At 41.8% G+C, this 26334-nt stretch overlaps 1 protein-coding gene across 1 annotated transcript in view; it reads left to right on the top strand.

The window, feature by feature from the left end:
• slc27a1a (solute carrier family 27 member 1a) overlaps positions 1-26334 on the top strand; it is a 28706-nt gene extending 2372 nt beyond the window's left edge. Inside the window, exons 3-13 of the mRNA XM_088931807.1 lie at positions 119-513; positions 881-1045; positions 10452-10521; positions 12046-12137; positions 12305-12414; positions 13120-13329; positions 14356-14482; positions 14573-14710; positions 20818-20982; positions 22567-22713; positions 24415-26334. Coding sequence (XP_088787933.1) covers positions 119-513; positions 881-1045; positions 10452-10521; positions 12046-12137; positions 12305-12414; positions 13120-13329; positions 14356-14482; positions 14573-14710; positions 20818-20982; positions 22567-22713; positions 24415-24572 — 1777 coding nt within the window. The 3' untranslated portion in view covers positions 24573-26334. The remainder of the gene's footprint in view (positions 1-118; positions 514-880; positions 1046-10451; positions 10522-12045; positions 12138-12304; positions 12415-13119; positions 13330-14355; positions 14483-14572; positions 14711-20817; positions 20983-22566; positions 22714-24414) is intronic.

The following is a 26334-nucleotide window of genomic DNA, read 5'->3' as shown; positions in this document are numbered from 1 at the left end:
ACGGCTGCCATGTTTCATAAGCGTGTGTTTACTGAAAGCCGAAGCTTGGGTGAGGTTGAGGTCGCTCCCCCGCTCCCCTGCTGATGGCTGCTGCTGCTCTCTCTCCCTGTCCCGTCAGAGGCCTGTACGTCCTCCTACGGGTCAAGCTGGCCCTCCGCCGGCACCTGCGGGCCGGCAGCACTATCCCGTCCATCTTCTCGGAGACGGCGCGGGCCCGCCCTGACGAGCCGGCCCTGATCTACGAGGCCACGGGGGAGGTCTGGACGTTCGCCCAGCTGGAGCGCCGCTCCAACGCCGTGGGCCAGTGGGCGCTGGCGCGGGGGCTGGCTCCGGGGGAGGTGGCGGCCATCTTCATGGAGAGCCACCCGCTGATGGTGGCCCTGTGGCTGGGGCTGGCCAAGGTGGGGGTGGAGGCAGCCCTCATCAACTTCAACCTGCGCCGGGATGCACTGCTGCACTGCGTGAGCGTGTGTGGAGCCCGGGTCTTCATCTTCGGGGCGGAGCTGGCCGATGGTGAGTGCTTTTTAAACACCGGGGATGCGTTTCTTTTTATCCGATCTGCTTAGAAATGTTTTGAGTAGGGTAGCCGCAAAGGAAGAGGTAAAGGTTTACTCCATGCTAAAAGGAAAAGAGAGGAGACGCAACATTTCAGCTGTGGAGCTGTGTCTACCTAGACATCTGCTTTGAATTTATTTGTCTAAACGTTTTGCTCTACCAGCCAATATTTTTACCTCAGTGCTTCATCTCTAAACAACGTAAGTATTATTACTCATTCCTTTTTTTGAAGGACTTTAAATACCTTATTTGTTTGAGTGTTTTCCGGCTCGGAAAGTATTCTGACTCCCCTCCTTATTAACCTGCCTGTCTCTCTGCCCCTCAGCTGTAGAGGAGGTGAGCGACTCTCTCAATAAAGCCATGGTGCGGTTCTGCACGGGCGATATCAGCCCTGGTCGCCTGGCCGCCTTGGGGGCTGAGCCCCTGGATGTTCTCCTGGCCTCTGCGTCCCAAGTTCACCCTCCTCGCACCCACCACAAGGGCTTCAACGGTATGTGCTGCAAGATGAAACCTCCTCTGAGTTCAGCTTCACGGTAATACGCAGGAATTCTGACAAAATCCGCAGGCTTATCCGAATAGAGTTAAAACATCCCTCTTGCAAGATCAGCCTGCTGAAATGTGGAGTCATGATTTAGGAGAGAAGGCTTGTATGGACCTTCCTGTAATTCACTGGGCCACAATACCATTTGAAATGTAATTGGGATTGTGCTTTACTGGTTATTCTTCCCTTGATCGTGCTTACATATTTGGTGGCTTGGTGACACAGTGCTTAGCATTGCAGCCTCACAGCATTGGGGCCCTTGTTCAGTTCCTGATCTGTGGTGCAATCTGTGGAGTTTGCATAGGTTTCCTTAGGGTGCTCTGGTTTCACAGTTGCAAAGACATATTGGCAGGTTAATTGGCTTTTGGGAAAATAGGCCTGGTGTGTGTGTGTGTGTGTGTGTGTGTGTGTGTGTGTGTGTGTGTGTGTGTCCTGTAATGGATTGGTGTTCCCTAGAGGGTGTATCATGACTTGTGCACGTAGCTGTAGGAACAGGCTCAGGCTCCCCTCCGTACTGGATTCTGTATTGGATAAAGCATTTCGAAATTAGGTGGACGGATGGATACATACATTTATGAATTGTTTGAACAAACCCTCAGGGTTTCAAGCAGCAACAGATCAGGGCTCGAGCCTGCATGAGGAAAAACCCCAAAGGAGCCTTAACCACTCAGCCATCACAGCTGTCCTTATATAAATCACATCGCTGTCATGGTACTCATGTCCAGGCTCTCAAAGCAAGGGTTTTCAATCGGGGCTCTGGAGACTTCGGGGCATCTCCAGGGGCTCCCCAGAAACTAAGAGAAAGTTTTAAGCCCCTACCACACATGCACCTCGAGAGTAGTGTGTGTAGTCAACATTCACTGAGCAGGTCTGCTGTGACGGTGCTTACAGTAGCCTTCTTTGGTTTGTGTTTACACTGAGAAGGATTTCTTCCTGAAAAGCCAGACCAAAATTGACTAAACACTGTTTTAAAGCACCAGCCTGGCTTTCAACATTTTAGTGTATTTTACAGTTAAGTGTTTCACCAATCTGCTCAGCCTTGTGCATGTGAGTCTTGTGCATGTGCGCAGTGAGTCAGGAAGCTTGGTACGTTTTGCACTGACTCTGGACACTGGGAGAGAGGTGACAGTGTGACGAAATCTCCTAAAACACTCCAGTGAGCCCGGAAAGCTCAGCCACGGTTCAAAATGAAACTGGAGCACGTTTTGCAAATTGCTGACACTGCCTGCTGCTCTTCTGCTGTGCCAAGGCAGTGGCAGGGCTGTCAGCAATACTTGAAATTCAAGTCATTTGCAGAATATTTTATCCTCTAATTGAGGCAGAATGCTGACATGGATTTCATCCAGCACTTGATAGTCAAACCACCCCATTTTTTTATGCTCTTGCTCTTTCCCTACATTTCAGTTGCTTCATTAATTGTTTGGATTTTGTTGTAAATGTACAGTATGGTGGCAAAGAAACATTCATGGACTTCAGGTAAAAATATGGCATTTGGTTTGATATGTGGAACAGAGAGAATAGCACTTAAATGCTTTAGAAAGTAAACTGTAACTGATCTCTTTGGGGAAACAGCTGAGTAAGCTCTTAGATATGTGATGCAGAGAATTTGCTGAGCTGAAAAATATTTAGAAAACGCCATCCTCATTCACCTTCAAGATTAGCTTCCTGTTCAACTTTGCTCCTGTGGTTTAAACCCAGATTGAAGACTCAGCCGGTGAAGTTGCTCCTAGTCAAGAATAGCCTAGTGAAACTGAAGTGTGGATTACTCAAAAATAGGAAAATTATAACCCTCCCTTTTGACTTATTGCAAAGGCTTTCCACGAATGTGCTTCTTTAGGGCTGTATTCATTAGTGTTTTCTGATGCTTCGTTTTTTTTTAAAGAAAATCAAGATGTTAGAAATCTAAAAGGCACACTTCTTGAGGCTATTCTTAAAATTCTTTTTCTGAAAAATTGGCATGGCTCTCCTACATAATTGCGTGATTCTTGGATGTGATCAGAAATTGGCTTGTCTCCATGGGCTAATGGATAACTTCACTAAGGTTATATCCTACAAAAGAATACATGTCCCGACAGTGCCCATCAGTAAAAAAAAAAAACTTGGAGAGTTTGTTGCAATTGTCACAATTGAAGAGCATGATTGAGACAGTGATTTCCTCTTGTGTCTTGTAATACAGGATTAGCTGAAACCAGAGAGGGAGGCCGAATCAGTGTAGAACACTCTCTTAATCTGACAATGCTCCTTGAAACAGGAAATCCTTATCCCAGACACTGTCCTTTTCCCATCTTTATTGTTCTCTGCATTACAGGAAAAAAATACATTGGATAGTTTTGCAGCATCCACCTTCTAATAGAATTTTTAGGAATTAAATCGTATGAGAAATGCTTTAAGGTCTTATAAAATTGGTATAGCAGATATAATCCCAAGAAATTGCATTAATTGTTCTGCAGCTGGGCAAGGTTTTCGTGCAAAAATGAGAGGTGTGTTTTTATTTCTTGGGCTGTTAGCATTACATGCCATCTCCAGAGAGGCTGTTTCATCTCCTTTTTCCATTACCCCGGTAGCGCTGCCACGCTTTCACTTTATAATGATATGTGAGTGAGGGTGTTATCAATAACACGGCCTGAGTCCAAAACAAAAGCCTAAACGAGCACGCAGATCAGTTTCTGGCAATAGTTAGTATTGGTCATTATAGGCGCAATTGGAACAAAAGGACCAGGACCAAGCCTCACAAAGTTGCTGGTTTTCAGTCTGAGTAGTTCTTCTCTGGGGACCTCCATACCTACATGGAATATAGGATCAGACAGAGCAGATAATGGCATTGACCTTCTATGCTCATTATTGCCCTGTTTGGAGCTTTTGCAGAATGGGAGAGCTGTATAAACCCTGCTGGAGTATGGCCTTCTGGTATAGGAATTGGACAGCTCTGCTGTAAACTGTACATCGGCCCTTAGTTTGTCTGAAGGCCAAGTGCAGGTGTGTTCCATAACTCATTAAGGGTGACGGAACAGATAAAATACTAGCCAAGCAAAGAGCTTGAATAGGAATGTGGCACATATTACATAGGGATTTGCAATATTTGCAGTACTTTGAGAATATGAATTGCCTTATTTTTTTTCACAAAACCTGCAAGTGTTTGAATTTTGGGCCATTTCTGGAAGTATACAACAGAGTTTCATTTCCCATAACTTGGTCTGTGTCTTAGCAATCAGCGAGATGAAAAATTGCCTTAATAACACTACAGTGGCTGACAAGAAACGCTTGGATCAGTGGCTTGTGTGCTGCCCATTCATGGTTCTGTGAAGCTCCACTGTTTGACTAGAACACAGTGGGTGCTGTTGTTGAAAGTGTGCGATGGCGTTAAGGAATCCTTCAACAATAGCTGTCTCCTCGCTGCCGACTATGCTTGTTCACTAATCCTCTGTACAGCAACCAGTAGGGTAGCCTCTACTGGAAGTCTTTCTGAAGCATGTCCCAACTTCTACTTGAGCAATCACTTTAAACACGATGCTAGGTACCTGCCTCTCTGGTGAGTTAGACTAGGACCACCTTGGTTCAGTAGTTACTTTTCATCGAAGCACTGTTTCTGACATTTGCATAGGTTAGCCATCTGAACTAGTGTCATTCCCTGCCAGGGTCTGTCCATTTGGAGACCTAATGCTATCTTTGTGAAATATTCCGGAGGAATGCTTTTTGAATTATTGCTGAGTTTGTCTGTTTTGAGACCTACAGCTGTGTGACAATCCGGTCTGCATCATCTGCACTTTGACTCTCCCTCACTGAGACAAGACAGGGCAAAGCAGAGCTGATGCTATGCTAACATCTTGGTACAGCAACGCTGCTACATACCCAGATGTATATGCTATATCAATTGGGATCTTGTCTTGGGATGCTGTATAATGAAACTCATATACAGTAAGTAGTGTTGGAAACTGAAATGAAAAACATGGATCTTTCTCCATAGGGCAACTTACTTTAACGCATCTCTGTCTTAAAGACAAGCATAGAGAAAGTATAAGCTTCTCAACTTCAAGTTAGCTGACGCCAGCGCTGAAGGTCATGTTGTTTCTGGTCTAGAGTGATGAATTCAGCTCTTGATCCTGTAGAGCTACAGTACAGGCACAGATTAGCAAAACAAGTTGGTTTTAAGCAGATTTGATTACGTGAGTGTTATTGTGCCAAAATTAGTCTGAAAGTCTCACTAATATACACATTGACTTGTGACTGGTGGTTTTTCCATGGCAGATAGCATAAGTTGCAGGCATTGCGCAATTGGTGTGAAATCTTATTATGCATTTACAGAGAGAGCGATTGAGGCCTGTCCTGCTCTTGAAGTGAGCTATAGGAGAGTGTGCCCTGTAGAAGAATCATGTTCCTCATTTAATCAGATCTTATCTTATTAATCAAATATCAAAAGGCTGCCCAAATTGACAGTGCAATACCTGGAAGAACCAATGCAAGAATTGAGTTTCACACACAGCTGGGGATGCAGAGCTTTTTTTTTTGTCTCTGCGTGCTTTCCATTTGTAGCTCACACACAAAGGAAAAGAACAAAAACAGATTGCGGTTAATGAGATTTAGAAACAAATGCACAAGCTGTTGTAAAACAAGTCCTGATTGCATACCAAGACCCAGAAAAGAGAAATTAAAATCTATGCCTTCATTAATTTTTCCATTCATTTCATTGCATTATAGTTGTAATAATCACTCCTCAGAGGTCATCACAAGTCCTACAGAATTTTGTTTCACTGTTGTCCTACGTTGCAGTGTTACAGCCCTTAAAGCAATGTGACCATTTGGCCATAATTCCTATGCCAGGTGTGGTCTTAATTTCACAAGAGAGCTCTGTTCCAGAGATCAGCGCAGTATTTAGCTGTTAACCAGTCCAGTTGTAATTCAGGGAGAAGGCAATGGAACGTGAGTCTTTGATAGTGAGGGTGCTGAAAAGCTCAGCTTGGCTATTGTGCAGCTTTAATTAATGAGAGTAACAGTATCACACTAGTCTTTTGTTCTTGTGCTGTTAAACACAGGCCTGCTGTGCTTTACTTACGTACTACAATAATAGCCTGTATTGCATGTGTTCAGTAGCAATTTTTCACTTGGCACTTCAGCTCAATGGCACTGTACAATAAAGTCAAGCACTAGATAAATGTATACGACTTAAATTTGTGAATTGAACAGAATTATAAGATTAAAAGCGAATTTTTGAAAGTGCTGGCTGACTCAGTGTCTAACATGAGCTGGGAGATCATTCCAGTGTCGTGGAGCAACAGAGCAGAGAGCAGGGTCTCCCAGGGTTCGGAGTCTCGTACTGGGATCTGAAAGAAAACGGGTAAAAGAAAGACCAGATCTTAAACGCCCAGCCGCTGCAAGATTGCTGTTAGTGTTGTTTAATGGCATAGCTGTCGATTTCTGAATCGTTTATTTGCATCAATAACAAAACTGCCAAAGAGAGCCAGAGAGCAGGACTGGGAGGAAGAAAATGGCACATCTCAATAGAGCATGACCCAGTTCCCTCTTGTGTGCAGCCTTTAATTTCTTACGTTCTTCCTCGTGCCTCACGATACGTGCCTCAGCCTGTCTGCACATTTGCAGTTTGCTTTGGCCTGTGTTTTACTCTAATCCAGGCGTGTCTGTGATGTAAGACCATGTGAACCAGGAGTGTACCCAAAATGCAACAACGCAACAGCGTTAATCCGATTTTGTTTTCCCATCAGGTTTTATAACCTGGAAGCATGTGCCTAACTCTGAAATGGGGAGTAAATACCATCCATCTACTGTTCAGTGCCTAAAATCATGTGTTTCATCTAATGCTGGACAAACGTTCTCTTCAGTTTATTTAGGTAGAAATAAATACACTTCTAGTGTTGTCTGTTTTGTAGTGTCACATCGTGAAAGTCCTGACCCTTTATTATCTTACATAAAAGGATGTTTTTTTTCCTTCTCTTTGACATTTATATATTTTAGAAATCTCCCTTTCAAGTACGTACAGTAAGAGGCTTCTGCAGGTGTATAAGATTCTTAGTAGCATGGGCTATTCTAAGTTCTCTCTCTTTCCCTTACTCCTGAAGCGAGTCTGCACTGGTGTATGGTATGTAACCTTTCCCCCACTTTTCCTGGCTCCTCCCCTCACCCTCCCTTTCTCTGTCTCTGTGGCCAGACACATCGACATTGACGCTGGCTCCTACTCTTCACCCAGGGAACAATAACATGAGCTGCTTAATTACGGAACAGCCCTCTGCACCACAGAGCTGTGTGCTATCGGAGCTCCTCAAGGTTTGGAAGGAATAGGGCCTTATCGTAACGCAGGCACTGTCCTTCTTAATCCTCCAAACAGGTTCATTCTTATCTTTTTGTGCTTAACATCCTTTTGAGCTGAAAGTCCATTCAGGCAACAGAGCTTTGTGCTATCGGAGCTCCTCAAGGTTTGGAAGGAATAGGGCCTTGTCGTAACACAGGCACAGTCCTTCTTAATCCTCCAAACAGGTTCATTCTTATCTTTTTGTGCTTAACATCCTTTTGAGCTGAAAGTCCATTCAGGCAACAGGGCCAGTAGCTGAACTTGACCACAGTGGGCAGCTGTTGTGGAGCTTAGTTAAGTTGAGTTTAATGACTGATTAAAATAAATTCATGCTACAGCAAGGACCCACTTCTTGCAAACGTTTCGTAACTCTTGGCAAATTCTCAAATTCCATCGTAAGTTTCAGGACATGTACTTTCAAATACTCTGACTATTTTGAAGCTGGATAAACTAAAATAAAGCTATTGAAAGTTTTAAAGCTGTCATCAAAGCTTTTCAAAAAATGTCAATTTTAACCTCAAAAACCCAGACTATCGGTGAATCTGTTTCAACTTCATAATGTATGTATTATAAACCTCTCGTACAGAAAAATAAAATCAAAGTGTGTCGGTATCAATAGTTTTTAAAAATGTGTAATTATTTTCACCTTTGTTTTCCCAAATTATTCTTATCCTTTACCACCCTGCTTCTCACAAGAAAAAAAATCTCATGATGTAACCCGATTATAATTACACACTCTTCCTTTCTCGGCTGGAACATTGGCCAACTAACTGCTTAGTAAAAGGACAAAATAGGACTGACCCATCCCTGCGTTCACATATCAGGATCTTAGAGTGATCACCTTTAACACCGTATTGTTGGGTAACTTTGTCTTGCACTGTAGCTCATTTAGCATTAAAAGCTGGGTTTCATTTCTGAATCAGTTGACTTCTCAAAGCTTAAATATTGCAGGGCAAGCTGTACAGGAAAGAGACCCGGTCTGGTTCTGGAGAGCCAGAGTCCAGTGGGTTTTATGGATCACCCTTGTATTCTCATTTCAATGGGTTTTGGCAGCAGAGCAAGGTAGAGCCTAGTCAGTACCAGGTTTGGAGATGTCTAAGGCAAATGGTGTTGGAAGGTGGTGCTTTTTCGTTTGGACCAAATAAATGTTTATTAACCCCAAAGTTCTTGCTAAATACCACTATGAGTTTGCAGTCTGGCTTTCTTAAATTCAGCTTCAGTTCAGCAAGGGACGCAATTTCATCTGTTCTGCTGTGTCGTGTGGCAGCTGGTGCACAATAGCGCCCATCTGTCACTCAAGTGGGCAGCGCACTTCTGTGCGTGACGATAAACGCTACAGCAAAGCACACGGTTAACTAAACTGTCTTCGTAGTAAGACTTCATGCAGAAGCACTTTTTTATACTTAGAAAATTCTCTCTTTAGTTCTAGGCCTGATAATGTGAACTGTTTGTGTTGAGCTCTTAGACATGTTGGTGGCTGCCTTATAACTACTGCATTTCGTTAGTAAAATCAATCGGGTCAATCCATCACCAGGATTGGGAAACCCTGTCCTACGCTACTACAAAGAACTGGCCAGCAGAGGCAATGCTGAATTTTGAAACGCAAAACGCCAGACTTAAAATACATACAGTATTCACTTCCAAGTGTTTCGTATGTCGGCTGTGTATCACCTGGGCCTTGTTTCTATCGTTTTTGTGTTCCTTCTGCAGTTCCTGCGGGTTACTTTTTATTGGCATCTTTTCTTTGCAAGGAGAAATTCCCACAGTAAATTTTGCGATCTGCCTTACAGCTCGCGAGTCCTCTACTGCCTCCTATTCAGAAAAGCCTGTGAAGTCCGAAGGTTTTTGGAGAAGTGCCTGAGGTGGCAAGAAGCCGCTTGAGAGCGCTGGAAAAACCTTTCGCCCCGTTAGATAGGCATTCTGTCTCTGAGTCACAAGTAGCATGGGGTCTGTGTAGCGGTGAAAACAGACTAAAGCGCTGGCCTTCCACAGGGGGAACTGCAAGCACTGTGATTTTTAAATATCCACAGTAAATAAAACTCAACCTTGTCTCAAAACTTTTTTTTATTTTACATAGCGAAAACAAAGATGCTCACTAAATTGTCAGCTTTGTGGACAGCTGTGTAGTATGCCACGCGTAATGCCTCAATCACGACTGATCATGCAGGCATTCTTTAAGAAAGTGTAAGAGAATTGTGACACCGTGAAGAAAGGCCATCTGTCTGGATGGTATGCATCTCTACAGCCTGTTGCAGAAGTTGCTCAGAGTAATGCAGATTTGTGTTTTGCATGGTTGTGAAACCTTCACGCGCACATTGGGCTCCTTCTGTATTACTGTGTGTTTGTGGAAATGCCAAAATGTCGAACTGTGGAGTCTGCAGATTCAGTGGTTGAAAGAAGATTGTCCACCTTCAGTTTTCACTTCTAGGTCACAGGAGAGTGGGATGCAAAAACAAGAGTTATGTATTTTTCCACTGCACTGATCACAATAACCAGCCTTGGCTTGAAAAGAGTGCATTTGCAACAGAGGATAAACACAGGCACCACTAACTGGCCTCGAGTGTGGTGTAGGGCCCTTACAGATATGCAAAAGTAGAAGGCAGACATTTTACCACAGTAAGAAAACTGGGCTTCTACTGTCTCTTGAGGATGATCATTTAAATACAGCTGTGGTCTGTAATATTTCTAAAGAGGAGTTCTTCCCTTAGATAATGTTCTTTACATTATCTAAGGCAGAAAACTGGCAGAAAACAAGTGGCTCAGTTTGATAGAGATTGTTTGAATTAGGTATCCGTGCCTCGGGCAAATTGAAGAAATTTTGTATTCCGACTTGGAGGGACATATTTACTCATTCTTTTACATTTCCCCAAATTTGCTTAAATATGCGGCCTATGGACGATACTCCCTAGCATTTTGAATTAAATTTGCAGCCCTGGACAACAAATAATGCATGTGACGAATTAAATATCCCCATCCTCTCCCAATAATTACAGTATTTGCAGTTGTTACGTCTGCTTCACATGTGTCATCTCCACGTTTTCTCTCCTTCATTAGATCGTCTCTTCTATATCTACACCTCGGGCACAACTGGGCTTCCCAAAGCTGCTATTGTAGTTCACAGCAGGTGAGTGATGGTCCATTTCTACAAGATCTTTGTCTCAGTTCAGCTGATACAGGTCCCCCTATTTGGTCCATTTCTCATTAATTTCCGAAACCAACTGTAGATATCTGAAGAAAGGTTCAGGTAACATTTTGAAAAATCACTCCCTAAAGAATCTAATCCTTCAAAAGAAGACCGTTTTTATAAAATAGGGATGCCCATGTGAATAACAAATGAGAAACTTTGCTATTAATATAAACTCAGAAATAGCTGACTCTTGATGATCACTTCCACACTTAGGTTAACAGGGTGCTTTATCAGATTGCAAGCAGCTGGTGCAGAATATTGAACCTGCTAGCTAGAGCAATGAACGAGTCAGTATGCTGCTTCCGCACAGAGCAATTTGTTGAAGTTGATCTTTCTGTTAATGAGTTTGTTGCGCAGCTACGAGATGAGGTTTACGTCGAGGTCTTTTTGGTGACATCAATGTGAATAACTAGTGGCTCGGTGTAGTATGTCTGTGAGTCATGAACCATCTTCTGTTGGATTTCCACATCTCAACAGAAATCTTTAAATGTAAGACTTGGCTCTTGGTTTTGTACAGCATTGTCTTTGTATAGTTTGCAATTGCAAACTTTCTCATCTTTTGAAAACAAAACTTTTTTTTTGGAAGATGAAACTGGCATGCAACGTCTGAGATTTTGACTTAAAAACACAGACAAGTTGTCACTAAGTGTGCTACTGTATATATTGTTTCACATGTGGCATAGTTAAAGTTAAAGGTTTTGAATGATAGGGTTTGGGAATATTGAATATTTTCTTGGAGTTTCCAAGATCACTACAGATACCGAAAAAACAACAAAGTTGGATGATCAAGGAAAAGATCTTTCATGTGCAGTCTCATAATTGAGAAAATGATCTAATTATTATGAGATTATTAAAAGATAATGTCCCAAGGCATTATTTACTATCGCACAATTACGAAATACACATGATCATTTGACTGTATGAACAACCTTTTACATTGTGCACTGATAGCACCTAGAACCTACCGATATCGCTCAGCTGGAACTGTGGGTTTAGGGTTTGTGACAATGTCCAGCGCTACAGAATGTGCAGCAACAGACTTTCGACTGGGGTTTAGTCATAATGAAATGTTACAATTTGAACCCAATCATTATAAGCATGAGGATACACACACTTATCCTTAAACAAGGAAGAGTGGACTGTGCTGTCTTCTGCCGCTTAAACTGAAACTCAACTAATGATAATTCTAGATGATCATTGTATGACAGTTATGCTATTGTGTGATTATCACATAAAGTATGCGTGAATGTACTATCTAGTGATAATGAGATAACTTTATCGTAATTATGAGATGGCACATGATTTTTTTTTCCTTGATGGCAGCAATGTGCTTCCAGACCTCTAAAGCTTTTAGCTTCTGCTTAATCTAAATTGGATCCAGGTAATTTTCCACAACAACATGTCTCTTTCTGGTTTGCACCTTTATGCACGACAGCTCATTGCTCTGTGTTTCCGCGGCAGGTATTACCGCATTGCAGCATTTGGGTACCATTCATTTGGAATGCGGCCAGATGACATCGTCTATGACTGCCTTCCCCTCTACCACTCTGCAGGTACAGCTGAGTCTGTTTGTCAGACTGTAAGCGTGCAGCAATGACAACAGTAATGAATGCTGGGTATTGCCCCTTACTATAACAGTAGTTGGGCTTGAGCTGTATGATCTGGCTCTAAACCTGAAGCTGCTGAGTTGATCACCTCTCCTCTCCCCCCTTCGCTGCAGGTAACATCATGGGAGTGGGCCAGTGCCTGGTCAACGGCCTCACCGTGGTCATTAAAAAGAAGTTCTCGGCCAGCCGCTTCTGGGAGGACTGTGTCAAGTACAACTGCACGGTGTGGCCTTCCTGTGGAATTTCACTGTAGCATTCCGATCTTCTTTTCTTACACCACTTTTGGCATTTTTTACCCCGCTGTCTGTGCAGAACAGGTTGGATGGGCTGCTAGCCTGGTGCAGGGCAGGCCTCCAGCCTTTTCTTCTGGAGACTGACGCATTCAGGCCAAACTGCCTTGCTCCAGTTTACAGTGGAGATGCCCACTGTATCAAGGATCCTTGATCTTGACAGCATAGTAGTGGGGACCTTTCTGCACATCAGCCAGATGAAAAGTAAAGGTTCAGGAAGATTCCTGCCTCTATGTATGTTCAGAACAAAGCAGAAGGAACTCAGTAGCCTGCCTCAACACAGTACATGAACTAGCATGCGATCCTCCTATCCAATCTGCATACAGTCTATTGACGTTACTGTACAATAACACTGCTAACACACCACTTGTATACTTGCAGCCAATGAACTACTGTCTTGTAATCCACCATGTGAACATTCATTACATGCAGTTAGCGCTCATATAGTTTCCAGCAACAGGTAAACTAGCAGTCTCTGAATTGCCTCATTGGTGCCCTCTGGTGGTGATGGCCCTATAATACAGGCCTGGAGTTCGCCGCAAGAGGAGAAATTTGTCATGGATCAATCCAGCATGGACGGGAGGGCTCTGTGCGCTAGTTAACTTATACGGCCCGGATGCTGTGTTCTTCCACGATAGGTAGTGCAGTATATCGGGGAGATCTGCAGGTACCTCTTAAGCCAGCCCAGCCGGGAGGTGGAGAGGCAGCATCGGGTGCGGCTGGCGGTGGGCAACGGCCTGCGGCCCAGCGTGTGGGAGGCCTTCACCCAGCGCTTTAACATCAAGCAGGTGGGCGAGTTCTACGGCGCAACCGAATGCAACTGCAGCATCGCCAACATGGATGGCAAGGTGAGGACAGTGGAGCTGTTCTGGTTCAAGACGGGCCTGGTAGTTCAGAGCTTGTAAAACATCCCAGGTCAGATTGTGGCTTGGGTTTAGTAAATTTGGGAAAATAGAAACATGCCGGTGGGTGGAAGCTTTCTTTGTGGAGCTTGTTTACTTTGCTAGATGATCAAGTAACTATAATGAGGCCATGAATTAAGACATTAAGCAGCATCAGTGCTAAATTGAGTGTTGATTTCAGGGAACATAGGAACGTACTAGCGGTTATAAACGAGAGGAGCCTATTAGGACTGTCTAGCTCTTTTGTGTGTATTTTCTATATTTAATTGATCCAGTTAATGGATCTCATCCAGATGTTTCCTGAAGGAAACCAGGGCATCGTCTTGGACAGCATGGCTGAATGGCATGTTGCAGTCTCCCACAACCCTTTGTGTAAAGAGGAACCTCCTGTTTTCAATTTTAAATGCACATCCTTATTGGAATCTTAAATTGGGTCCTTTTGTAGTCTTCTCTGTTTAAAGATTTAAAAGATTCATTTCTTCATACCTATCAGAGCAGGACCTTCCTCTAAAACTGCTAATGCATCTATTTACTCTTTTCTGGATTGATTCTACTAGAGCTCTGATCTCTTTGGTTTATGAATCTTTGTGACTAAAATTGCACCCAGTAATTGAAATGAGGTCTTCCAGCGGTGCATTAAACAGTTTCGGCATAATATCCCTTGATTTCAATTCCACACTGCTAGCTGAATCTCCTAATATTGTTGGCCCTTTTTCATCTCTTCAAAATTGCATGGAAGATAAAAACAATCCATGAACTTAAACGCCTAAGATTTTCTCATAAGTATGCTCTTCAAGTTTCTTCCTGATTATATTTATAGTTTGTTTTTGATGCTTTGCAGTAATATTCTGCACATACCTACATTAGGTCATCTGCCAGGGGTTTGCCCCATCAAGAATTTAGTCTAGGCTTTTTAGAAACTCACACCCATTCTGATAATCCACTTGCTCCTCCTGTGTGTTGTGCTCCCAGGTGGGGGCGTGTGGGTTTAACAGTCGGATCCTGCCCAACGTGTACCCCATTCGGCTGGTGAAGGTCAACGAGGAGACCATGGAGCTCATTCGGGACCGCAGCGGGCTGTGCGTGTCCTGCAGGCCGGGTGAGACAGCCGCTGCCCGTCCCTCTCATCCGAGCGCTGGGCTTTTCGGGCCGACCGGCCGGAGGTGCCAACGGCTGTGTGTCATTGCAGGCGAGCCGGGGCTGCTGGTGGGCCGGATCAACCAGCAGGATCCCCTGCGGAGGTTCGACGGCTACGCCAACGAGTCCGCCACCACCAAAAAGATCGCCTACAACGTCTTCAAGAAGGGCGACTCGGCCTACCTCTCGGGTATCCTGGGTTTCCTCTTTCTCGCTGGCCTGTTCACACGACCTCCTTTTTTTGTTCATACCAACCTATTAAAAAGCCGATTCGGGTGTTAAATGGGTTACACAAAAAACAACCCTGTGTACTGGCAGCAAACATTTGCCAGTGTGCAGTACCCATTCCTGAAATATCAGGTCAAACTCATATACAGTGCATCTAATTTTTTAGTTATCGTACCCAGATATTAGATATATGTATCATTAATATAGTGTACAGATCACAGGACAAAACTGACAAGTACTGTTTGTTGCCAAAGCCAGCACTCAGGAGTGTTGCTTTATCTTGTAAGGATAGAGAGATTATCTGGAGTTTCTTGTACAGATGCAGCCATTCAAAATGGGTGCGTTATTTTGCGGCATACCCCGGTGGGCGTGTCGCGGTATCACGCAGTGTCACGCGGTTAATCGCGCGTCATTTGACGCTCTGCCGGAAACTATCCGGCGTCACCTTGTAAAACCGCCAGGGGGAGCTTAACCTCTCATGTACAGCATTTGAGCCTTTAATTTTGAACAGTGTATTACAGCATGTTAATCTTCAGTCATTAAAATGTTGGTATATTTTATGAAAGCAAGATTGCTCAGTTGGACAAAAGTACACAACCTACCTTTATCAGAAATATTTATGCATCAAAGCCTTTACCGAAGATATTACTAATAGTATTAATAATGGATGACTTTGGACAAGCTGTATACTCAAAGTATAATTTCTTTAGCACATTTGTACAAGCACTTGGAATCTGTCCAAGCCATACTTTGTCAGGCATTTTGTTTTACTTCAACGGGCATAAAAACTTCCTTGCTTTTAACAGGGCGTTTCATAATTTCTAACTACGAAAATGATTTAAAATGCGACACCTATCATTCAACTAGAGCTTAAAATATCACAAGGAAAAATACACACCGGTATTCCATTTCTCACGTTATACCGGAGTCAACAAGCATACTTTTAGAATTTGATTAAAAGGGAATATAATATGGAATCGCGTGTCTCAAGAATTTAATAACGGTATGATTATATCCGTGTACTGCGGCAGGGCTGTGTAGGGCTGTTTCGCCTGCCTGCTCATGCGAGCTGACTGTAGCCGACTGGTCTAGGTGCGTGCCTGCCAACGGGCAGGTTGTGTGCTCGAATCCAGGTGGAAGGTGCTGGACCTTCCAGTTTTATTTATTTTTTAATCGCGTAACATATTACCGTATGCAAACTGTACTGTATACAGTATGTATATGTATATTTAATGTCTTAACTGTGCCCGTTTAAGTATTGAATATTCATATCTAATTTTACCACTGAAGGGAAATCTTAACATAAACATACAGTATATGGCTGGTCTCGGTACTTTAAAGAAAACATACACACCAGTATTCCATTTCTCCCTAAACATTGTAAGCTTCGAAGTCTTTAACTAACGTGATACCGGAGTCAACAAGCATACTTTTAGAATTTGATTAAAAGGGAATATAATATGGAATCGCGTATCTCAAGAAATTAATAACGATATAATTATATTCATGTTGCAAAAGAACTGCAACGGACATAAAAACTCCCTTGCTTTTAACAGAGCGTTCCATAATTTCTAACTACGAAAATGCCAGGTGAAAGGATTTGTAAACATATTTTGTTAAAGCAAGTCAGTTTTTTCTGCAACACATAAAATACATTTTTCCAAGAAAGTTTAGCCTTTGTCACTAATGAAACCACTAAATAAAGACATAAATATAGAAATCTTAAGATTTGTTTTATTTAATGTTGGTAGCAGGATGAACTGTCAGAGTGTATATTTTGCTCGCAAAGTTGCTGCAAGATGTTAACAGTGAAAAAGGTATTTAGAAATGAGTTATTTCAAGATGAAAAAGAAAACATACACGAAACATGGTTTCATTACGACCAGAATCGGTCTTGAGATATTTTTAACTTGATTTACAGTATTTGAGAGGTATGTCTTAACACCGATACTACAGTGCTTAAGTACTGCTCACGTATATGTTTCTAGGTTTATATTATGCATTTCATACGGTCAAATTACTTTTGAGCAACTAATAAGAAGCGCGAAACGGTATGCATTTTACTTTCGTTTTGTGCTGGGACCCGTGGATTGATTAGAGATCAAGTACATACAAGTCATTTTTTAAATGTTGTAGTTCGTCTTGAAAAAATGTTACGAGTACATCATCTATCAACAATCACACAGGTTCTGTTTCCATATTGCGGATTTTGGTTAGGTATTATCAAATCCAGTGGCGCTGTTAGTTTACTGAGTCCCATGTCACATGGTCTGTGATTGAAGCCAGTTAGACCGGTTTAATTCGTCACAGCCAGCACTCTTCAGGTGTGAGGGTCTTCTGCTCAGAATGAAACGCGAATGTTTGTGTATATTCTAATGGTAGTGGGGGCAGGGTGTGTGGGAACAGGTTTGGTTGAAATTGCATTAGAGATCTATGTTCTTCACACCTGAAACATTTTCTCTGAAAGCATTTTCTTCGCAGTTTAACCGATCTTGTTACAGCATGTTACAGTTTACTTTTATTAACCATATTAATTTTAAGTGCTTAATGTAAAATCTTGTAAAAATATATTTTCATTTCATTGTTCAAATATACATTAAGTCTGACTATCATATAATAAGTTAAATACAAAACTAAAGAAAAAATAGGGATAAATATAATTCAAAATATTTTGCTAACAATGTTAACTGTTTATGAATAATAAAATGTATTAACTAAGGAGTAGGATGGCACAGTTGTTAGTATGTTTTTTGTTTTGTTTCTTTTTCATAAATACAACAGTAGTACCTGATGTCTCAGTGGCTTTCAAAATTAAATTATGCAATAAATAACCACATGTAAGACTCTGATGCTTAAAATGTTTAGGGAGAAAGTGGAATACTGGTGTGTATTTTTTCTTTAAACTACCAATACCAGCCATATACAGTCTGTAACGTAGGGATTTCTATACGTCTTTATTTAGTGTTTACATTAGTGACAAAGGCTAAACTTTTAGCTTCAGTAACGTGTACATATCTCCCCTTTTTATAAAACAACATGGTTGAAAACTGTTCCAGAGCCACTGTTGTTTCATCAGTGAAAAGTACATCATGAAATGCCTCTCCCTGTTCAATCCACTGGAAAAAAGAAAAGGAGCATAAAGCCTCTGATGGTCATAAACGATATTCATTTAGGAGCAGCATCAGAGGTATGTTTTTAACTGCACTGCATTGGAGAGAATACCATAGTGTGTTTTTTTTTTACTCCCTGGCGGAAACTCGCTTCCAGAAGAATCAGTATGGCTCAGAGATTAAATAAAACTTCACTCGCACCAAACAAATGTATATTTCTAAATATCACAACATGATCGAATTTAAGTCATTTTAATAACAATGAATAGTCACCTATGCGTTACAATATAAACATTTATATTGATTTAAATCGCGTTTAAATCACCTTTATTTAAAACCCATAAATAAAGCTGATACTGTTTAGACTTCCAATTATTTAAAACTGTATTAAAGCAGCACGATACACAATGCAACGTAAATCGCTATCTTTGTCTTCTGTGTAATAATGTTCACCTCTCTGTCCAGCAAATTTACAGGTTAAAAACAATACTGTTAGGCTGGGAAAACGATTTTTTTTAAGAAATACAAAATGAGATATAATGATATGTTCCGGCTTAGACATTAACGAAGAGCATAACGCGTGTACTGTATACACTCCAAGTACAACCCCCCTCTCTGCAGGAGTGCTGGCTGTGACGAATTGAACCGTCTCACGGGTATTTTCAAAGTAGGAGGCGAGATTTCCAGCGAAAGACACTCCCCCCCCCCCTCAAAAACCCAGTAAGTACAGTACTTACTAGTTAAAGGCTAGGCTCCCGACTACGGCGAAAGGAACCCTTCTTTCATTAGAATACAATGAACATATTTTAGCCCTGAATGAATAAATAGCAAACATGGTTTACATAAAAGACATTTTTCCAAGAAAGTTTAGCCTTTGTCACTAATGAAACCACTAAAGAAAGACATAAATATAAAAATCTTAAGATTTTTAAAATGCATGACTTTGCTAAAATTTATTTGAAAATAAAAACAATTACAACCGCCAGGGGAGAGAGAGAACAGGGGAGGGATGTTGGTTTTGCATAAGGGGCGGGGCTATGGAAATTAGGTCTGTTTGGGAATGTGTAGTTACATGTTCTGGCTGTTTGTGAATTATCGTTGTTGAGTATGGAGTGTTGAGGTATTGATTTTGTGTAATGCTTTATGTTGAAAATTGAGGTGGATTTTGTTTATGATAAACAGGATAAACTGGGATGGGAGGAAGGTTTGGTTTTGCATAAGGGGCGGGATTATGATAATTGGAGGACTTTGCGAGAGTAAAATGGTTTGATATATTTGATTTTGTATTGTGGTTGTTATCTATGTTTTTGGTTGGTATTATGTTTATATGGTTGTTTTTGTTGGTTGGTTGTTATTATGGTTATTAATAATACGATCTATAGTTGAAATCTGAGCCTAAATAAAAAGAAAAAGCAAGTGATTAGGTTTATGAGCAATCTAATTACTTATTCGTTTAAAACGCTATATAAAATAAAGTTTATTATTAATTTGCTGCACAGAGCGGTGAATATTATTATGCATAAGACAAAGATAACGATCCTGATCAGTTTAGAAATCTGTGTACGCTGTAAGGTTTTTACTTAAACTTTTAAAATACACGTTTTGAATAGAAAGAAATCCTCTTCCTGTTACAGTATGTATAGCAAACCAGCACGTCTTTTTTCTCCAATCAGAGGGGTGTCAGATGGTGTCAGCCAATCACCATTCTGCGTTGGGTAGCAACGGGTGACTGTTCTCAGGCGGAAGATGTAAACAGCTTAATGTTCGTGTTAAATAATTTTTTTAAATTCAATTAAACGGGCACAGTTAAGACATTAAATATACATATACATACTGTATACAGTACAGTTTGCATACGGTAATATGTTTATGTTACGCGATTAAAAAATAAATAAATAAAACTAGAAGGTCCAGCTGGATTCGAGCACACAGCCTGCCCGTTGGCAGGCACGCACCTAGACCAGTCGGCTACAGTCAGCTCGCTGGAGCAGGCAGGCGAAACAGCCCTACACAGCCCTGCCGCAGTACACGGATATAATCATACCGTTATTAAATTCTTGAGACACGCGATTCCATATTATATTCCCTTTTAATCAAATTCTAAAAGTATGCTTGTTGACTCCGGTATCACGTTAGTTAAAGACTTCGAAGCTTACAATGTTTAGGGAGAAATGGAATACCGGTGTGTATTTTTTTCTTTAAAGTACCAAGACCAGCTATATACTGTATGTTTATGTTCCAAAATTAATATCGTTTATGGCTTTCACACGCGTTACAGTATGCTCCTATTCTTTTTATGCTCAGCTACTAAGATTTCCCTTCAGTGGTAAAATTCAATATCTACAACGGGCACAGCAAAGACGTTTTTACTGTAAGTCTTTCTACGACAGACCAACGAACCACGAGTGCCCCTGTTGGTCAACCAATCACTTACTGCGGTGCCACGCGTCATCTTGCGTCATACTGAGCGACGTCACCTGCGGTACGTGTCTGTGACGCGCACTTTGAATGGCTGCATCTGTATAGACTCTCATTTACTGTTCACCACTACATCATAATACCCAGCCAGATCCAGTACTTAATACTTGCAGATGGTGGAAGCCGTTCAGCGACACCTTTGCTCATTATAGCATTACTCCCATCATTATTCTCATAATTATTAGCAAACAGACAAAAAAGTGTACAGCAGAAGATAGAAAAGAACAAGGTTTCAAAGTTAAAAAGTGTTTTCTGTTTTTCCATCATTCACATAGTGGAATGATGGAGAAAGGAGTTTATGGAACTGGCTGATTTGAAAGTATCTGTACAGTACAAACTCTACACAAGCTCCGTTTAGCAGAGGATGAGGCAGATAGGGCTGTGCTCAGGCCCAGCCACAAGGCGGCGGGCCTTATAATACTGGCAGAGCTGCTTCAATGCCAGCCCAACCTGAGGGCATCTCTCCCCCCCCTCACCCCAGGTGACGTGCTGGAGATGGATGAGCTGGGGTACATGTATTTCAAGGACCGCAGCGGGGACACGTTTCGCTGGAGGGGGGAGAACGTCTCCACGACGGAGGTAGAGGGCACCCTCAGCACCATCCTGGGCCAGACCGACGTGGCTGTGTACGGTGTACCCGTGCCAGGTGGGCTTCAAACTCAGCAGGGCCCTCCTGCTGCCCCGCCAAGTACAAATGTCCTCTTCGGAGTAGCGTAGAGTCAGCTTGAAGGATCAGAGACCAGTCTGTTTGCAGGAGTGCGCCCGCAGGAATTGACCAGACATCAGCAAAGAATTGAACAGTTATTGCAATTATTTAAGTATAGAAGACAACTGTATATGTATATTTAGGTATAGTTTGTTTTCATTTTGTTTTCAGTGTGGGTATCAAATTCTCATTGGGTATTTTAGTTAAAAATGCTTCAACGTTTGGATACTGATATCAAATTGTGACTAAAAAGGTAATAGCAATAATACCTGCTCATTCAAATTTATGTTTAAAATTTAAATCCCTTCTTGAGCCCGAGCACCTCTTTTTACTATTTTAGTACTGCTGTCAAGCAAATAATAATGTTATAGTTCATAATATGAAAATGATCAATTTTACATGCTTGGCAGTCCATCCTTCAGTTTTTCCAGAAACCACAGGAACTGCAGATTTGCAGTAACTACAAACAGGTTTAAGTTTTTTCTTTGCCATAATCTTTCTGCTTTGCATCCCTTGTCCACCTTTTGGTGATTGGTCAGCAGTCTTTGTACATTGCTAGAATTTTGAATATCACTTTTTTTAAAGTTCTAGTGCACTGTTAACCTTGTTAAAATGTTTAGCCATCATGGAGTTTGACCATTCTATAAACCTAGAATATCAATTTTCTAAATGCTGTACGTTTTGATGGTGTTTATTTAAATAATACTGGAAATTTCAAATCCTGTATTTATTAAATCCACAAAACGACAGTGATGGGCAGCCAGTGATGCAGTGGTTATCATTACTGCCTCGCAGTGCTGGGCCCTGGGTTCAGTTCCAGACCTGGGGTGCTCTCTGCGTGAAGTTTGTTTCTTTTCATCGTGTTCGTATGGTTTTCCTCCCACAGCCCCGACACACTGGTAGGTTAATTGGCTTCGGGGAGAATTGCTCCTGGTGTGACTGTGTATGTATTTGGCACTGTGCGTACCCTGCAATGGGCTAGAGTCCCATTCAGAGCGTACCCTGCCTTGTGCCCGCTGTTTACTGGGATAGACTCTGGCTCCCCTGTGACCCTGAACTGGGAGAAGCTGTTAGAAAATGGCTGATAGTGACGGTATATCTCATGTGAGAAGTGAGGTCTCCTAAGGAAAGTGTAGTTGTACAGATTTGGAATGCTACCAAGGGTTCCAAGCAGTTTAAGGTCAATTTAAGGTGAGGATCCCAGTACTTCCTTGAGTTTTAATGAGAGTCTTGTCAAAGAAGACTTTTGTTTTAAGAAGCTGGCAGTGTTACACGAGTCAGCTGCTTTCTCTGCAGAAACTGGGAAGTATTCCATTGGCCTCAAAGAAGGGACGTTGACTAGCACAAAACGCTTGAGCTTATTTTGTTGTGACCAAAGTTATAATACACATTGCTTCTCAGAATTCTTTTAGTCAGAGTCGAAGGTAGAAACCAAAACTCTCACAGACAGAAGGGGCAGTTTTGGAGGATGCATAGCTATGCTGGACATGTCTGACTGAAATCTATGTAACTGTTTTTCTTCAGGAGTGGAAGGGAAGGCAGGGATGGCAGCCATCGCTGACGGAGATGGGCGCTTTGACCCAGAACGCTTCTACAGGGAGATCCTGAAGGTGCTGCCCCCCTACGCCAGACCTGTGTTCCTGCGGATCTCCCCCCAAGTCGACACTACAGGTGAGGGAGAGCCCAGCAGCCACCCTCCTCCTTGGACTCCTATGGCAATGCAGGAAAGCGGAGGAAAGCTCATCAGGAGCTGGAACACTGGACTATCAAGGTTTTCCAACTATATAGTTGTCCATAGTCTAGTATGGGAACAAGTAATATAGGTTTATTCCATGCTGAAAAAAAAGAAGAAAGAAAACACAACGTTTCGGCCGTGGAGCCTTCTTCAGGTGTGAGAGAGACAAGGCAGTAGGCAAAGGTAATGTAGTGGGAGAACAAAGCCTGGGAGAGAGGAGGAGCAGGAGGCAGGAGCAGGGGACAGAAAGAGAGGCCAATCAAGAGGTGTGAAGTCAGAATAGGTGTAGAGAGGTGTGAAATGAATCCTTCAATGAATGGAGAAAATTTAGAAGAAAAGTAGTCTGTCGTTAAGAGAAGGGGGAAGGTATGATCCTAGCTGCAGGATAATTTTGGTTTCTGTAGTCTTTCTGATGTACGAGTTCGGAAAACCGTCTTTGAGAACACAGACGGAGAGATTAGAGTGGTCATGGCCGTCAGAGGTGAAATGGGAAACAATGGGCTTGGAGCGATCTTTAATCTTCACAGCCCTGACGTGTTCTCTGAAGCGGTCTCCAAGTCTCCTTCCTGTTTCTCCAATGTAGATGGCTGGGCATTTACTGCAGGAGATGCAGTAAATAAGGTTGCTGGAGGTACAAGATGCCATCTGGGTGATCCAGAATTGTCCTGAGGGGACTTGAATGAGAGTGGTGTTAGATATGTACTTGCAGGTACACACTTCCCCCTTCTCTTAACGACAGACTACTTTGCTTCTAAATTTTCTGCATGTGTAGGCTGCAAAGGAATGCAGCTACCCACCTGAACCACCATAGTCTAGTATTCCTGGAGTGTGGGGCCCTTTTCTGTTTTTTATTTGAGCTCAGCTCAAATTAATTGACCTAATGATTTGATTTGCTCTAAAAAGTCTTTTTGTTGCCCTTGCCAGGTTTAAACAGCTTCCTAGTAATGGATGAATTGTCCGTCTGGCCCAGCCAGCTCCATTGATAGTAGATATTGATCAGAGGTTCTCATCCAACCATTTCTTAAAAGAAGCCAGGGTATCGCTTCAACAATATGGCTGGGTAGCTTGTTCCACACTCCCACCACCCTTTGAGACTTCCATCTAGAACTGCCTACAGTACTTTATTAGTGGTACTGTAGATTTCTTGTTTTAAAAACATTTGAAACTTGAAACATTGAAACTTAAAAAGTCCCTAGATCAAAACTGGAAAAGACCTTAGGTTTGGTTGGGCTTAATCAGCTTATTTTAATGACATGACTCAAGTGAATATTAGATCATTTAAAATGATTTGTTTTACAATTCTATGGTGCTTTCCTAATGAAATCTAGACACTTGATCTGTGTTCTGTAGAACAAAAAGTAGCCTTTATGCTTGGGTACAGAGAAGTGATGATCACCTGACACTTAAATATGGTTGGAAAATGTGATGGTAGCTGCTACAACACTTCATATGACTGCTCGTGAGTAATGTTCCTTGGAGTTGTGATTAAGCTTGTGAAGATCAGTTAAAGGCTCCTTAATGACAAGCATGGTTTCGAACCTATGCTGCAGTAAGAGTCAAAGTTGTTACAGTAGTCAAAACCTTCCTATTCATATTGGGTGTCTACAGCTTTTTTCACAGTAGTGTGTCTCTCTCAGGTACCTTCAAAATCCAGAAGACAAGGCTGCAGAAGGAGGGATTCGACCCACGTCATTCATCTGATAGGATTTTCTTCTTGGCCGCACGAGCCGGGGGTTACAAGACCTTGGACGAGGAGTTATATAGTGCCATTATAGGAGGCAAGGTGCCTCTATGAGAAATGGAGACTTAACTTTGGCTCAAACTGACTGACCCCTGCCAGCAGCAAGTGTATTTCTAGACAAATCTGAACAAAAGCCTTTGGGGAAAACTCTGGCTCCAGGATTCTTGAATGCTTTCATAGGAATAACCCCCAGTCCCCAGCGCTGGAATGAAATGAAACCCAGTGGACCCGGAAGGATCCGAACACCTTTCTTTTGGAACTTGAAATAGATGCTGCTTGAAGCACAGGACACTAATTGTAGTTTTCTAATTTATAAAAAATAACTATTTGCAGTGTCTTTTTTTTTTCCCCTGAGAAGCCTGTCTTCGTTTTATTGCATGCCTGGGGTTCCTCAGTCCAAACCAGCTCCTATCCCTGACCCTCAAGTTGTCACATTTGCAGGGTGTTGTGGGTATTTCATCCATTCTGGTGCTGATAAACAGGCACTTTCTGGCTTTGAAGTCAAATGTGGGCATTAGGATGCCTGTAGGTTGGCACAGTGTGAATTATTTTACTTCTAGGAGACAGTACCATATTCATTGTGGAAGTGGTGATATCAAAGTGATCAGTTGGGGATCATTTCTTCCAATTATGCATTAGTCTTGCCTTTAGAAGTGGCGAATGTTTGCCACACTGCGGTGGGGGAATTACGAGTTCCTGATCAGCTCAAGTTTTACTGCTACACCCTTTGTATCGGCAAAGTGAAAAAGAGCAACAGCTGCCACACTGTCTGTCATCCTCTGTTTTACACCTGGAACAGGAGTCTGTCCTCACAGGTAACACTACAAGCTCCTGGGATTGCTGTTGGCACATTAATTGACATAGATTAATACTTCTAGGAGAAACAATGACAAAGAATTGCACTGTACTCGCATTGGAGAAAGCTGGTTCCTTTTTCCAGAAAAAAACACCATAAAAAGGAAGCTGGAAAAAATAGTGTACTGTACGCTCTTGAACACCTAGAGATTCATTTTATAGTTCAATAATGACAGTTGAACAGCATAATGTTAAACACAAAGAACAGGCAGAAAACCCTACAAGGATGAATTTACTCCAATGTAAATGTCCTTTTTAAGCTATACAACTCTAGTTTACCATAAGACAATTTTATTTCTAGTGGAGGGGGGGGAAGGTTATTCCTTATTTTTAATGCCTTGAGTTTGTTTTAGCTGGACGTACAAGTCACATGATTATAAAAGACAAATACAAATCTCCAGGCTCTAGTTTAAACCAAGCAGTACAATGCCTTGTTTTTTTCTTCATTTAAAAAAGACTGCCAGAGGAGTAAGAAAATGAAATCATGAACAGCTAAACTTGTCTTCACTTCTGGTGTCAACGGTGAATTTTAACCTTGTTGTTTTTTTGTTTTTTTGTTATTTTAAACACTCTTTGTGAACATTTAATTTGTAGCATATGTGTGCGTTATGATATGTTACAAACCAAGAAGTGCCTTAAGATACAAATGGAAAATTCTCTCTGCCTTTAGTATGATTTGTTGAAATCGCTTCTTATCAGCCGTCTCCCTTATGAACAGTGTATTTTCAAGAGTTTTCCTGGGTTCTGAGCACCAGCATTCTTGGGATTATCATCATTGTGAAAAAGCACAGTAAGAGGTATTTAACCATTTTTTTAAAGGGAAAGAGAATAAATAATATTTAGGAAAACAATGCCATTAGAGAAAGAAATAAACACCTGGTGTTCACTGACAAAGATTTTCTTGTTAGATTTAAAAAAAAAAAATGTTTATTAATAAAGGTTTTATTTTCTTTAACTGAAA

This window comes from Atractosteus spatula, chromosome 14, assembly GCF_055471065.1.
Source record: "Atractosteus spatula isolate fAtrSpa1 chromosome 14, fAtrSpa1.hap1, whole genome shotgun sequence".
Lineage (NCBI taxonomy): Eukaryota > Metazoa > Chordata > Actinopteri > Semionotiformes > Lepisosteidae > Atractosteus > Atractosteus spatula.
Note: the sequence above shows the minus strand (reverse complement) of the source record. Positions and strands in the feature narration are given on the sequence as shown.